General features: G+C 38.2%; 1 protein-coding gene and 1 long non-coding RNA gene across 4 annotated transcripts in view; one reads left to right on the forward strand and one right to left on the reverse strand.

Annotated features, from left to right (window-relative positions):
• The window catches only part of rspo3 (R-spondin 3), a 108,405-nt gene extending 101,403 nt beyond the window's left edge, over positions 1 to 7,002 (forward strand). Inside the window, exon 5 of the mRNA XM_059981518.1 lies at positions 5,272 to 7,002. Within this exon, the coding sequence (XP_059837501.1) occupies positions 5,272 to 5,462 (191 nt within the window). The 3' untranslated portion in view covers positions 5,463 to 7,002. The remainder of the gene's footprint in view (positions 1 to 5,271) is intronic.
• LOC132400508 (uncharacterized) overlaps positions 1 to 16,576 on the reverse strand; it is a 42,617-nt gene that overhangs the window by 15,778 nt on the left and 10,263 nt on the right. The window lies entirely within an intron of this gene.

Here is a 16,576-nt window from a genome sequence, read left to right on the forward strand (position 1 = left end):
ACATCATCTTCATCAGCTTCCACAAACCCTTAGCCAAACTCACTTTATCCTTACTTTGTTCACCACGATCGAAACTCTTAATTATGTCTAGTTTTACGCTAAGTGTAACACCCCTACACACACTTTTTGGCTTTTCTGATACCTTAGAACTCATCTTGCTAATGGATGCACAAAATAAATTGACATAAAGCACAGATGCTCAGAGGCACGTGTTTAAGCAATGCCAGCTAGAATGCAGTTCCGGGGCAGGAGCCTGGCCGCTCGGGGTGCGCGCTGCCTTTTTTTGCACGCTGTCTTTTCTCGTAACAGTGAAACCACCTTCTGTTAACGAAAACAGGTAACTAAGGTAACTAATGTAGGTCTTTCGTAACAGCGAGGTGTCGTAAAGCGAACGTTCAAAAAACAGGGGACAGCTGTACTGTGCTCAGTTCTGGTCGCCTCACTACAGGAAGGATGTGGAAGCCATAGAAAGGGTGCAGAGGAGATTTACAAGGATGTTGCCTGGATTGGGGAGCATGCCTTATGAGAACAGGTTGAGTTAACTTGGACTTTTCTCCTTGGAGCAAAGGAGGATAAGAGGTGACCTGATAGAGGTGTACAAGATGATGAGAAGCATTGATCGTGTGGATAGTCAGAGGCTTTTTCCCAGGGCTGAGATGGTTGCAACAAGATGACAAAGATTTAAGGTGCTGGGGAATAGGTACAGAGGAGATGTCAGGGTTAAGGATAAGTTTTTTACTCGGAGAGTAGTGTGTGTGTGTGTGTGTGTGGAATGGGCAGCTGGCAACAGTGATGGAGGTGGATACGATAGGGTCATTTAAGAGACTTTTGGATTGGTACATGGAGCTTAGTAAAATAGAGGGTATAGGTAAGCCTAATTTCTAAGGTAGGAACATGTTCGGCACAAATTTGTGGGCCAAAGGGCCTGTATTGCGCTGAAAGTTTTCTATGTTTTTATGTTTCTAAAACAAGACAAACTGTGCTAGATAGATAGGTGGAAAGGTAAAAAGATGGATGAATGAATGGAAAGTCAGGCAATAAGCCACACACTACTGGCCTATCCAGGTAGGTGGTGATATGAATTTATAATATGCTGCTCCAGCCGAGCTTTCGATCATATGGAAACCACCAGAATATTGAAGGTGATGAAGCTAGTAACAGCAGGCAATCAATTAGCAAAGAGAGAGGGTAAAATGCACATTGTTGAAGATGATTTGAATAACACTGACTCCATCACCTATGGACTCATTTTCAAGGAATCTACTAAGCATTTTTCTTAACATTATTCACTCAGTTTTTATATTATTTCCACAATTTGTTTTCTTTTGCATGTCGTTTGTTTGGCAATCTTCTGTTATGTATAGTTTTTCATAAATTCTATTTATCTTTATTTTCCTGTGGTGCCTGCAAGAAAATTGAATCTCAGGATAATATATGGTGACAAGCAGCTACTTTGATAATAAATTTACTTTGAACTTGCCATTTACCATCTGGGTGTTGTTCAAATCTTGTTGCTTATTACCTATGGAATTTTTAATGGAGCTCTATTATGTCGCCTTTAACCTTCTGATCTTATGATGGAGAGAAGAACTTGGATGAAAATTGTTGTCTTTTGAACAATGCCTTGAGAAATTCCTTCTGCAATGTCTTGGGCTGAGATGGTTGAGCCTCCATTCAATACAGCCATGATTTTCTGTGTACCCAGCCAATGATGCCTTGATATATCAAGGACAATTGCTTCTGGCTCATGTCTGGTGTGTAAAGGAAGGAAGATTAGAGGTATATTGAAGTTGGGTTGAAAGAGATGAGGCCAGGCATTGCAGAACAAATGAAGTAGGTGAGGAAATGCAAGGAGAAAGGGAAAAAAAGACAGGGATTGGAAACATGAGAAAATCAGCAGAAGCTGGAAATCCTGGCAACACACATAAAATACTGGAGGCAGCATCTATGTAAAAGAGTACAGTCAATGTTTCAGGCTGAAACCCTTCAGCAGAACTGGAGAAAAAAAGATGAAGAGCAGATTTTAAAGGTGGGGAGAAGGGAGGGAGAAACACAAGGTGTTAAGTGAAACTGGGAGGGGGAGAGGTGACATAAAGAGCTGGGAAGTTGATTGGTGAAAGAGATACAGGGCTCCTCCCCTTTTTCTTTCTTCCATGGCTCTCTGTCCTCTCCTATTAGATTCCCCCTTCTTCAGCCCTGTATCTCTTTCTCCAATCAACTTCCCAGCTCTTTACTTCACCCCTCCTGCCCCCCTATTTTCACTTATTACCTTGTGCTTCTCCATCCCCTCCTCCCACCTTTTAAATCTATTCCTCATCTTTTGTTTGGTCCAGCCCTGCTGAGGGGTTTTGGCCCAAATCATCGACTGTGCTCTTTTCCATAGGTGCTGCTTGGCCTGCTGAGATCCTCCAGCATGTTGTGTGTTACAGGGATTGCAGATAGGATATGGAAAAGGATAATCATACAAATCATAGAAAGGATGAACAATGAGGAAAGAGTGCAATAAACTGAAAATGACATTTAAATAAGTGAAAATGTTAATTACAATGTTGTAGAATTAATAGATACTATCAAACCAATCTCTGTACTCTGAGCATGGGAGGATTTCAGATGCCAATAAGCACCTGACCATTAATACGATGACTGAAGTTACTGGCGTCTGGCAACTTCTGATCATAATAGAGGGTTTTTGAAATAATTCAATGAAGACAAAGGAGGAGAGGGCAAATGTCCACCGAGTCTGCTCCAGTAAATTACAATAACTGAACAGACTGAAAAGAGAATTTAGACAAAGTGCTATCCTCTTGAGCAAGAAATTTGGCTGATTTCCCTCAACTCTAGCCCAGAAACATTGTGGCCAAGTCTAATGTCACTACATACATAATCAGAAATTCCCTCTTGCTATGACTAATGACAAAAAGTTGCAAGGATTACCAAACCAAAGTAAATCATGCTGTAATTAAATACCAGAATATTACTGAAGGTCAGAATGGCCGACTCCCATTTCTTCATTTCACATTTAAGATGAAATGAGATACTTTCATCAGCTCTCTGATTTCAGTAATACCAGCTTTCCTTCTGTGTGATCGAATAGACTCACACTTGAAAATTAGATCTCCATGAGAAATAACAGAGAGAGCACGTCATGAGGAACACATGATCTCATTGAAACCTATTGAATATTGAAAGGCCTGAAGAGAGTGGATGTGGAGAGGACGTTTTCCATAATGGACGAGCCTATGACCAGGCGACACTGCCTCAGAATAGAAGGATGTCCCCTTAGCATAGAAATGAGGAATTTCTTTAGGGTGGTGAATCTGTGGAATTCATTGCCACAGACAGCTGTGGTGGCCAAGTCATTGGGTATATTTACCCAACGAATTGGCCAATAAGTTCTTGACTAATAAAGGCATCAAGGTTACAGGGAGAAGGCAGGAGATTGGAGTTGAGAGGGATAATAAAACAGTCATGATGGAATGGCAGACCAGACTTGATGGGCTGAATGGCCTAATTTTGCTCCTATATCTCGTGGTCCTATGGAGAAGAACACTGAAATGGTGGGAGGCTGGTTATTGGGCATCTGACTCCAAACACACATGCGCTTTTCTTGTGCAAACTGCAGCCTTCAGTTGGTTATGCTCTTGGTGCTTCTTGGAGCATTTCCGAGACAGTTTATTCACCGGTACAGCTGTGCAAAAATAAGCTTTGAGCCATAGAATGGAAGCAGTATTGAAATGTTGCTGGAATTTGTAGCTGTTTCACAATAACTCCGATGGAGAAATAGTTTGAGGAGACAGAATGGAAATGGAATGGAAGAAAGGAAAAAGGAAGCTGCTGATAAGATTCAAATGGAGGACAAAGACATATCGGCTATGACTATAAACCTTCCCCTTTATCTTGACTGTTCTAAATAGTTTGCAGTATGCTAAAAGTCAGAAGTGCAATGATCTCCGGGTCCTTTTATCATTAATGACTAAGAAATGCCAAATCCCACCCGAGGGCCTCAGGATGCGCCACTCATTGTGTTTGGCATTTCTTCCCCTTTTTCTGTCGTGCAGCTGTGAAATGTAATATCATCATTATACAAAAATGTCAAACAATAACTAGCTATGTCTGAGTTTCCTTCATTGTTGAGTAATTATCAAGGTATATTGGTTTCTTTACCGTGGGACGTGGATTAAAATTCATATTTTTTTATTAAAAATGACCAGACAGCTGCTAATTTGCACAACATATGAATTACATTTGCAAACAATTGTCTTACAACACAAAAAAAAGTTTCATTTCAGCAGAAAGTGTGAATATTTATTGTTAATTATTCTCTTGCATATCTCCCATCCTTGAAGAAGCATAAGCATTAGCTTATTAGAAATGGACTAAAGCCATTTCTGTTGCAGTTCTTGATCCAACCACCAGAAGACTACAATCAATAATAATTGTAGACCAGGGAAAATGTAACATGTTACTTACTTAGGATGTTCAAAATAATGTTAAATTGCCCATTTGTTAATATACTTTCTAATTAGTTATGTTGTTCAGTGGCTGAGCCCATTCAATACTTGAATTGTGTGAAGGTGATTTCACTTCCCCCCCCACCCCCAAAAAGCCTCATTTAAATGGCATCTCCTTAATCCATTTGACTCAATAACTGTCTCTGAACCCAAACAAATACATTTATCACATTAAACCTGGTTAGTTTTGAGATGAAATAGTCTTCCTCCACTGAAAGGATTGTGAATCTTCAGCAACACACACAAAATGCTGGAGGAACTCAGCAGGTCAGGCAGCATCTATAGAGATGAATAAACAGCTGACAAAGAAGGAGAATCTTAGCCCGAAACATAGACTATCTATTCATTTCTATAGTTGCTGCCTGACCCGCTGAGTCCTCCAGCAGTTTGTGCATGTTACTGTGTGGATTTCCAGAACCTGCAGACATCTGCATTTGTGAATCTTTTGATGTCTCTTAAGTTTTCAAGCTAGAGAATTGATAAGACTTTTTATTTAATATGAATGGAATGAGAAGAGTTGGAGATAGTGTGGGAAGGTGAAACAGAGGTAGAATGTAAAGCCAGAATCTCTTTGACATCACAAAATTGTATAGAAGCCCTGTACCACTTCAATTTATTATGTGTTCATGTAAAATTTCATGCTCTCTAAATGCATTCTTTCTTCATGATGTTAATAGAGCAGTTTCTTAATGGTTTGATAACAGAATGTATGGATCATGAATCCCCTCTTTCAATACTAATCCATGCACTTTTATTTTAGGAAATAAGGGTAAAGAGCTAAAGAAACCAGAGAAAGAAATGACACAAGACAAACAAGGCAAAGGTAGCAGAAGAGGCAAAGAAAATAAAAGAAATAAAGAAGGACGAGTAAGGAAAGAAAGACCTGAAAACAAAAGGAGGAGGGGGCCGAATAAGAAACAGGTCCACACAACCATGAGCACTGTTCCATAAACCTCACCTGGTTACTGAGAGATTTCTGATGCTGCTATGTATTAACAAGCTAACCTATAGAGGTGCACTGTATTATGGATCCATCGCTGGACTCCTATTTCTAATCCATATTCCCGGTCTTTGTGGACATGGCTAATCATTTCAAGGACTACAGTTGAAGCTGAAAGTGTAGATATACTTAAGTTTATACAATATTATCCATAATTAACCTCTGCCCTGCGAAATAAATTAGAACTCCAGATGATTAGCACAACAAATATCATGACTAGCCCTTTAAGGGTTAAAAAAACAGCCAATTATGCTGAGAAAAACTATTACATTTAAAAGAGATAATCTTTAGCTTCTGCGCCGGAGGCTCCTCATCAAATGTGATATGCAGATGTGCATGTACTGGTTTCTGTATAAAATGACAACAGGATACTGGTTTTTTTTCTTTTAATTATTAACAGATTGCTGCCTTGTAATATAGAGGAATGTAATAAATGTCATTTGAAGCCCAGAAAACCAACTGTTACTTTTCTTTTAAAATATTGTTTTTAAGTTTCTGTTTATGACCTCTGTAAGAAACAGTGGACACACCTAAGCAAGTGTCATTGTTGTCAACAGATGCCACTAAACTGCTTAAAAGCACCTGTATTTCAAATAAAAAAATATATTTCCTGTACTGAGTCCTCAGAGTATATGTTCATTATGTGGAATACTTTCTATATGTAGCATTGCAGCATATATTTTGGGGATTTATTATTTATTTACTAGTTTATTGCATGTGCTTTGGGAACATGTAGATGAACAAGTGTTCATCATGCTGATCTAACTACAGTGGATTCCAGTTAATTGGGACACATCAGGACCAAATTTGGCCCAATTAAGCAGCTGCCCCAATTAGCCAAAGTTTCATGAAAAGACCTAATAAGGTATAAAAAGACAAATTACTGTTTAACTGAGTTAAAAAATGTCTAACTGAAATACAGAACAAATTAGAACACTACAAATACTACTGCAGTACTACAAAATTATGCATTAGTTTGTAATAGTTATCGACGGAGGAATTCAACTACTGTATGCTGCCAGGTTCTTTTGTTTGCTGTAAGTTAAAATAAATCATAGCAGGTAACTAGGGTAATTTTTTTTTGGCTAATGCCAAATCTTTTCAGAGTGACCTGGCAAGGATGTGAAGATTTTTTGAAGTCAAAAAGAAAATTTTTAAAATTCCCTGCTTCTCGAATGGGTGTTCATAAGCCCAAATAGATAACATAACCCAAGCACACACAATTAAGCTGTTTACAAACTGTTTACTCTAAGGACGGTGTAGCATCTAATGGCCAGCACAAGAACATGTGACTGACGTGCACTGTCTCCTGTCCCAATTAGGCAACATAGTACCCAAATAAACAAAGGGAATCCCAGCTAGTTTCTCAATTAGTTTTTGATCTAATTGTCCCAAGTAAGTGGCTGCCCCAATTAACCAATCATCTAATTAATCAGAATCCACTGTAACGATTCCCAGTGAGGATTTTTAAAAGCCAAGTAGAATGCACGTATATGCCAATATTGTTTTGTTTGTGTATTTCAGCCTTTTCCCAATTGGCATTTTGTTTTTAACTGAAAAAATAATAGAAAAACACAAATCAAAATTATAAAGGAAAATAATCAATGTTTTCAAATAATCCATGACAATTAACTGCAGATGTTTATTTCTCAGTTGAAAACGCATTGTATTAATATTGATAACATTGCTGTTTTAATATGAAATTTTGAGATGCTGCTTTAAATGAAAGCATTTTAAATATCAACAGAATCATTTTATATCAACTAATGAATCATTTATCACTAATACAGCAATGTACCATGTCATTCTCATGAATATATATCTCACTTTTACAGTTTCCATTGGAGTACGGGGAAAAGACAGCATTCTATGTACAGCTAAAACATTGATGGGGAACAAAATTACCAAACGATAATCAATGTGTTTTTTAAATTCTTGTTTTACAAAAAAAAGAGAACTAAGACTTGGAGATGCTGGTTGATCCCATCCACTGAATTTAATGGAAAAACTGCCAACACCTTAACATTGCTAAAAAGAAGCAAACCATAGACTTTCACCATGAAATAAGAGAGATGGCCAATTTTCTCCATTCATTCCTTCTATATATATTTTTATTACAAGAAATAAATACAGATTATTTTAATTCAATAAAATAGATGTTTCTTAATCCAGAAGTTATTTGCTGAAGTATACTGCACAGTGGTGAAGAAATTCTTTTGGATTTTAGTTTTTTCACTTCAAACACAAACATCAGTATGATTACATCAGCTCCCTAATATCTCATCTTCAAGGGACAAGTCTTCACTTATGCACGAGTGACTCTATCCGAAACAAAATCTAGTCCGACATCAATTTTGTTCAAAACATATATAGATCTCTGTCTCTCACATGTAAATCTCAAACAACCATATAGACAGGCAGGTGCACTCAGCCACAAACACATGTCCATACAAAGGAGCATTAACTGTCCTACTAAAGTTAAAGAATAAACGTACTATAAAGTATATGGTCACATATACCTGGGTCCCTAACCAGCTTTCAGCTAGATCAGATCAGAATTATTAGATTTTGAGAACTTAATTTACCAAGTATCACCACTGATTTAAACATTGAGTTTTCCACAAAATGTAGGATTACTGTCTCATTTAAACTTGTTTTATTTTTATCATTATCTCCCATGCTTCCTTTTTATCTAGAAAAAGTGTGCCTTTAATATTTTATTATTTTATTTTAAACATTTAAATCTACTTTTATCATTTACCTTAAATCTATTTTAGGACACTTATTTTGCGCCATTCACAATTCATATGTTTATATAACCGTGACTTCCATTAAAAGTTTCCATGAAGATTTCTTGTGGAGCAGGTCAGAAAAGAATGTTATTTTCATCCTTCTAGTATGTAGCTGAATTGATACATTTGTATGTTTGATGCAGATTTTGTTATTTACTGCAATCTGTGCTTAAGAATAAAGGAAGAAAGAAATCCAAACAATGTTTCAAGAAACCTCTATAAAATAAAATTTACAATTTGTTTCTTTCTTCTTACTTGGCAATTACCTCATTTTGTTACCAAACAAATAATAATGTGGCAGCCTACAGAGAAGAAGTCTTCACCCTGACACAGTGGTATCAAGGAAACAACCTCTCCCTCAAAGTGGCAAAAACAAAGGAGCTGGTTCTGGACTACAGGAGGAATGGAGACAGCCAACCCCAATTGACATCAATAGATTTGGGGTTGAGAGAGTAAACAACTTTAAGTTCCTCAGCACACGCATCACCAAGGATCCCACATGGTCTGTTGTGTGGTGAAAAAGCACAACAGTGCCTCTTTCACATCAGACAGTTGAAAAAGTTAGGTATGAGCTCCCAATTCCTAAAAATTTTCTACAGGGGCATGATTGAGAGCCTCCTGACTGGCTGCATCACTACCTGGTATGGGAACTGTACTTCCTTCAATCACAGGACTCTTCAGAGAGTGGTGCAAGCAGCCCAGCACATCTGTAGATGTGAACTTCCCACTATTCAGGACATTTACAAAGGTGTGTAAAAAGGACCCAGAGGATCATTGGAGACTCGAGTCACCCCAACCACAAACTGTTCCAGCTGCTACCATCCGGGAAACAGTACCGCAGCATAAAAGCCAGGACTAACAGGCTCTGGGACAGGTTCTTATTTCCATGTTATATTGACTGTCCTATTGTACATACTATTTACTGTGTTATAAATTACTATAATTGTACATTGCACATTTAGACAGAGACCTAACATAAAGCTTTTTACTCTCATGTATATGAAGGATGTAAGTAATAAAGTCAGTTCCATTCATATTGAAAAATCTCTCATTTTCTGATCTTTTACCTACAATAACTAATTTAATTTTATTTTGATTTAGTCAAATCTTGACATGCTTTTAATGTTTCTCCCCACCACCACCAAATTTGAGTAAAGTTTCTTATCTAACCTTTAATATAACATTCTAAATCCAATCCTAAATTAGTTCCACCATGTTATCTGCCTCTATAAAAAAAAATGCATTCTCCATTAATGCCCTTAGTGTTTGTTAAATTTTACTATTGAAGTTTCATACTTAATAATTTCAGAGTATACAATGGAGGCTAGCTAGCCCATGTTGTGCTCCTTCTACTGTTTCAGTGAATATAGTTCCATTTTCATCTGTTGCCCTTCCCCATATCATCTGCTCATTATTCATTTGCATTATAAATGGTGTTATAATCTCAGCTTCAATAACCCTATGTAAAAAAGTGACATATGCTTACAACACTTTAAAAAATTACTTCCATTTATTATTAATGAAAATTATTAACATGCAGCATGCATCTATCCTATAAAGTTTTTTAAAAATATTTTGCAGCATGGGATAACTCAGGTGTCACAGCAGACCTGAGCACAAATATTTGGTGTGAGTTTTGGCTGCATTGCTGAGGTAGTGCTGGATTAACATAGATACCATTTGATCTGTGACCTATGCTTTGTCTATTATGTGCATAAACACATAATACCTTGAACGTTATCTTGCTATCTTGGATGTTAGCATGGTAGCTATCCCCAATGTCCTGATTAGCATTGCAAAAACAGAATATCTTCACATTTTTGATTTGCTGCCCAAGGGAGCCTGATCATGTGAATTGACTGTTTCATTTCTTACATTACAATAGTAGTTAAAATTCTTTAGCACTTTATATGCTCTATAGTGTTTAAGCAAATATTTTAAAATACATTGAACATGTTGCTTTACATTGTCTTAAAATGGTGCTTTGCATTCAGAGCAGATCTCAAATAGTACCCAAGGCAATTCTCCTAATGATGCAATGGAAATAGAGTTATAATGCCCAAATATACAGTATGTGAATTCAAGACAGTTATCTAAAATTTAGCATAGAAATTTGGCACCAATCCTGGAAATTTGAAAAACCACAGAGGAAGGAAGGATTTTATGAAATTGATATCAACATCACCAACATTTAATGCCCACCATAATTTCCATTGAGAGTGTGGTAGTGAATACTGCAGTCTTTCAGGCAAAGACAATCCCAAAATGTTATCAGGAGGGTGTTCCAGGATTCAGAAACAGCACCAATAAAGGATCAGTGAAATAACTGCATTCAGATAAGATGGTGCCATTCGGATGGGAACCTGTAGGAGGCGATGTTACCTTGCACTTGTTGCCTTTGTATTTGTAATGGAAAAAATTGTGGATTTGGTACAGTATGTGCTTTCAGCATCGGCTGGTGGTGCAGTGGCAATTAATGAAAATTACTGGGGATATACCATATAAAGAAAGAACAAGAATCAGAATCATGTTTAATATCACCGACACACGTCATGAAATTTGTTAACTTAGTGGCAGCAGTACAATGGAATACATGATATAGAAAAAGCTGTGAATTAGTCAATGTACATTAAATTGTTAAATAAGTAGTGCAAAAGCAAATATTAAAAAGAGCAATGAGGTAGTGTTCATGGGTTCAATATCCATTTAGAAATCGGATGGCAGAGGGAAGAAGCTGGTCCTGAATCACTGAGTGGGCCTTCAGGCTTCTGTATCTCCTTCCTGACGGTAACAATGAGAAGACGACATGCCCTGGGTGGTGGGGGTCCTTAATGATGAACACATTTCTGAGGCACGGCTCCCTAAACAGGTCTTGGATATGGTGGCAGCTCATACCCATGATGGAGCTGACTAATTTTACAATGCAGCAGCTTACTTTGATCCCGTGCAGTAGTCCCCCTCACATCAGACAGCGATGCAGTCAGAATGCTCTCCACAGAACATCTGTAGAAAATTTCCAATGCAACCTAATCTTAAATTGCTAAATTCACACAAAAAAAGGCATTAGAGAACAGAATTAAATAATAACAACAAAATAGAGAGAGTACAGAGAAGATTTACCAGAATGTTACTTGGGTTTCAGCACCTAAGTTACAGGGAAAGGTCGAACAAGTTAGGTCTTTATTCTTTGGAGCGCAGAAGGTTGAGGGGGGACTTGATAGAGGTATTTAAAGTTATGAGGGGGATAGATAGAGTTGACGTGGATAGGCTTTTTCCATTGAGAGTAGGGGAGATTCAAACAAGAGGACATGAGTTGAGAGTTAGGGGGCAGAAGTTTAGGGGTAACACAAGGGGGAATTTCTTTACTCAGAGAGTGGTAACTGTGTGGAATGAGCTTCCAGTAAAAGTGGTAGAGGCAGGTTCGGTATTGTCATTTAAAGTAAAATTGGATAGGTATATGGACAGGAAAGGAATGGAGGGTTATGGGCTGAGTGTGGGCCAGTGGGACTAGGCGAGAGTAAGTGTTTGGCACAGACTAGAAGGGCCAAGGTGGCCTGTTTCTGTGCTGTTATTGTAATATGGTTAATACTGAAAAGGATCAATCTACTTTTCAAAATATTTTAGAATTAAATCCTTAACAAATCTACAAATATTAATTTCATTTTAGAAGGGCAGACACCATGAAATGCTTTGGGAAATGCATCTCAAATACTTACTGTAAGTGAATTGAGTCAAAGAAGTCATTCACATGTGACTAGAAAAGAATACCTGAAGTTTCTTCTACAGATTAGGAACTGGTTAATTTATAAGACTTGGTTCCATCTCCCTAACTTAATGCAACAAATCTGCAGTAAAAGATATTGCAAAAAAAACCCGAAAACTTGCTTTATGGTGGCACAACACTGTGTGGCTTTTTCAGACTCATGCTTGCAAATGCTAAGTCACCAACCTTCCTCTGCAACTGGATCCTTGACTTCCTCATCAGAAGACCACAGTCAGAGTGGAGTTCCCACCATCAAGGTCATCTTCAAAAGGTGATGTCTCCAAAAGGCACCAAGGACCCCTACCACAGCACCTCTTCTCATTACTACCGTCAGAGCGAAGGGACAGGGCTCTGAAGACACACACCCAACATTTTAGGAACAGCTTCTTCCTCTTTGCCTTCTAAACAATCAACCCATGAATGCTATTTTTGCTCTCTATTTAATTTCTTATTATATTTTATGTAAGAAACTGTACCACTGTCACAAAACAACATTTCATGACATACATCCAGTGACAACAGGCTCTAGAGTTTGCAGAGAATACTGTGGGGGGAAAAAAACACCTGGTGAGCTGCAGTTCTGTGAGCAAAAACACCTGGTTAATGAGAGAGGTCAGAGGAGAACAGCCAGGCTGGTTCAAGCTGACAGGAAGGCGACAGTAGGTAAAATAACCACGCAATACTAATGTGGTGTGCAGAAGAGCTTATCTGAAAGCACAGCACGTCAAACTTTGAAGTGGGTGGGCTCGGCTACAGCAGCAGCAGACCATGAGCATTAGGTACAGGAGGTGCCCAATAAAGTGGGCTTTGAATGCATGTCAGTGATAGTAAAACTGATTCCGATTCTTCCAGCGTTGTGTACGTATTCTTTGATCCACAGCATCTGCAGCTGTATTTTTATGTTTTAATTCCGATTCTGGTCTGTGCTCCAATGATGGTCATCCTCTTTAGGACTGAATACTGTAAGGCAGCACTGCCACCAGGTGTCAGCATTGCAACTTAAAGTGCATGATAAGCTGTAGGCTCATACCTGGTATTGCACATGTCCTAGCAGTACACTCAGCAATAACCATGGTTTCTTCAAAGAATCATCTTGTGATATTTTAGTGACTTTCCAGGCACAGCAGAATCAGATGGACTATGAATGCTGAAGGATTCAGCAGTAGCTATAAAGAAGGCTGTACTTTATTAGGAGATTGAAGAGATTTGACATGTCAACAAATACAATCAAAAACGTCTATAGTTGTACTGTGGAGAGCATTCTGACAGGCTGCATCATTGTCTAGTATGGAGGGGCTACTGCACAGGACTGAAAGAAACTGCAGAAGGTTGTGAATCTAGTCAGCTCAATCTTGGGTACTATCGTACAAAGTAAAGGTATTTATTCCTCATGTATGTGAAGGATGTCAGAAATAAAGTCAATTTAATTCAGAGTACCCAGGACATCTTTAGGGAGTGGTGTCTCAGAAAGGCAGCTTCCATTAAGGACCCCCAGCACCCAGGGCATGCCCTTTTCTCACTGTTACCATCAGGGAGGAGGTACAGAAGCCTGAAGGCACACACTCAGCAATACAGGAACAGCTTCTTCCCCTCTGCCATCTCATTCCTAAACAGACATTGAATCTTTGGACACTACTTCCTACATAAAGCCATCACAATTAAATAGGGCCAGACTCCTAGTCAGATGGTGAAATTTTATTATATAATCAGTTGTCTTGGTTTTTCCTCTGCTTACATGATAAATATGGCAGCAATGCAATATCTACATCAGGCTGCTGTTTACTGATTACAGCTCAGCATTCAACACCATCATAAGATCAGTAGTAATCAACAAGCTCCAATACCTGATCCTCTGTGCCTCCCTCTGCAACTGGATCTTTGACCTCATCAGGAGACCATATTCAGTGCAAATCAGAAATAACATCTCCTAGTTGACAATCAACACTGATGCACCTCAAGGATGTCTGCTTAGCCCACTGCGCTGCTCTCTCTACACCCATGGCAGTGTGTGGCTAGACACAGCTCAAACATCTATAAATTTGCTGATGACATACTTCTGTTGGCAGAGTTTCAGGTGGTGAAGTGGAGGCAGTGAGATAGATCAGCTGGGCAAGTGGTGTTGCAACAACAACCTTGCACTCAATGTAAGTAAGACCAAGGAATTGATTGTGGACTTCAGGACGGGGAAAAGACAGCACTCCTCATCGAGGGAACAGCAATAGAAAAGGTGAGCAGTTTTTAAGTTCCTGGATGTCAACATCTCTGAAGATCAATCCAACTTATTCGTTGCAATTACAAAGAAGCAGAAACTTTCATTGGGAGGTTGAGGAGACCTGGTATGTCACCAAATACTCTTACAAACTTCTACAAATGCATCGTAGAGCATTCCAACTGGTTGCATTGCTGTGTGGTATGGGGGGCCACCGCACAGGATCAGAGAAGCCTGCAGAAACATTGTAAACTCAGCCAGCTTCATCACTAGCACTAGCTTCCTCAGCAATGAGGACATCTTTAGAAGGTGATGCTTCAAAAAAAACAGTACAGAAGCCTGAAAGAACACACTCATTGATTCAGGAACAGCTTTTCCCTTCCATCAGATCTCTGAATGAATTGACCCATGTACACCACCTCACTAATTGTTTGCTCTCCTTTTACACTAATTATTAAAAAATATTTAAAATTTTTATTATGTATTGCAATGTACCTCTGCTGCACAACAACAAAACTACAGCTGCCAATGATATTAAATCTGTTTCTGACACTGAGGGCCAGTGCCTGATCTTGACTTGAAATGTCTTCTCGTTATAGATGCTGCCTGACGCAGTGAGTTCCTCCAGCATCTTGCGTGTTTTTTTCCAGATATGGATTAATGAGAGTTGAGAGTTACTGTAAATACTCCATGTTTTTCATGGAGCTGCAACTTCATTCCATCTAGCCAGCCATTTATTGTTGTGGGGTACTACATGAAAAAAAATTAACTAATTAAAAATAAAACAGAGGAGATGCTTCGTTTCAGTAGGTCGAAACAGGTTTCAGGTCTCAATTTTTTTTTTGATCAGAAGCAGAAAAGGTTTAGATATTTAACAGTTCAGAGGAAAATACAGAACACAGAAGGGACAAAAGGGGTAAGACACAATGCATGTCTTTGAAAGTCTGGACATCAGAAGTTAATTACCTATTTATTGAGTTACAAGGCCCCTTTCAGCCCTGAGCTGCACCTCCCAGCAACCCCCAATTTAATCCTCATCTAATCGCAGGACAACTTACAATGACATATTAACCTACCAACCAGTACATCTTTGGACTGACGGGGAAACCGGAACACCCAGAAGAAACGCGTGCAATTATACAGTCTCCTCACAGGCAGCAGTGGGTATTGAACCTGGTTCACCTGTACTGCAAAGTGTTGTGCTAACCACTACGCTACTGTGCTGCCCCCAAATAATCAAAACCAAATTTTAAAAAAGATCATGGACATGATTGATTAATTCCTGAGTTTATTAAGTCTGGCCAGCACATAGTAGCAGGTGACCAAGCTTGAAATCTCTCTAGTATTCTATAATACTTGCACTTCCAGTGGCCAGGTATGTCCTGGAAGATGTTGCTGATTACCTTTCACAGTCTCTCAGTACAGAAACAGAACCATCAGCCTACCAGGTCCGTGCTGTGGATAAAACAATGAATGGACACTTACTGATCTATAATTCCTCTTTCTGATCCAGTCTCATTGCAAAGCACATCAAACAACTGCCTCTATGCAATCATGATATAGTCTTTCTTTGTAATTAAATACATTTTCATCTTGAGTTTCATCTTCAGTAGTTCCCTTATTAGTACCATTTTAAACATATTACTTGATTCAGAAAAATATAATTAAAATACAGGAGTTGCTCAATGCATTCATGGCCATTTATTAAATTTAAAATTATCATTATAATAGCAGGGCACTGTCATCTACCTGACACTAAATGAGCTTATTTTATGAAACTGAAAGTAATGCACACACAAAATCAGTGATTATGTGTTTTACTTTTATGAGATCCTTGTTGAATTATGCAAGCTGCTTTTGTTAAAAGTGTGGATCAATTTTGGAGGGTATACAGTATATTATTATTATAGTAAATTGTATTATAAAACTTATCAATTCTCAATTGCTCTTTTTGTTTCAGAGATGAATCAAAAGCAATGTTACAAATTACTCTTAACTATCCAAGCAATAGAATTTAATCATGTATGAGAGCATAGTTCATGTAAAAACTGTAACGGTGCCTAAAATGAAATATTGTAAACAATATGGTGCATTCATTATGCTGTTTTAAAGTAGAAATGTCTCCTCTCTTAAACAAAATCCTGTCAATTCAAATAATAGGCACTACTACTTTCATCTTGTCTGAGTTAGATCAGTAATTGTTACAAGATTTTAACATTAAATAACTTGAAACATTTTTCACCTCAGAAGCTGTAGCCTTCAAAGCAGAGCTGTTTGCTTGTTTTGCAACAACTTTTCCTC

The sequence above is a fragment of the Hypanus sabinus genome, chromosome 10 (assembly GCF_030144855.1).
Source record: "Hypanus sabinus isolate sHypSab1 chromosome 10, sHypSab1.hap1, whole genome shotgun sequence".
NCBI classification, from domain to species: Eukaryota; Metazoa; Chordata; class Chondrichthyes; order Myliobatiformes; family Dasyatidae; genus Hypanus; species Hypanus sabinus.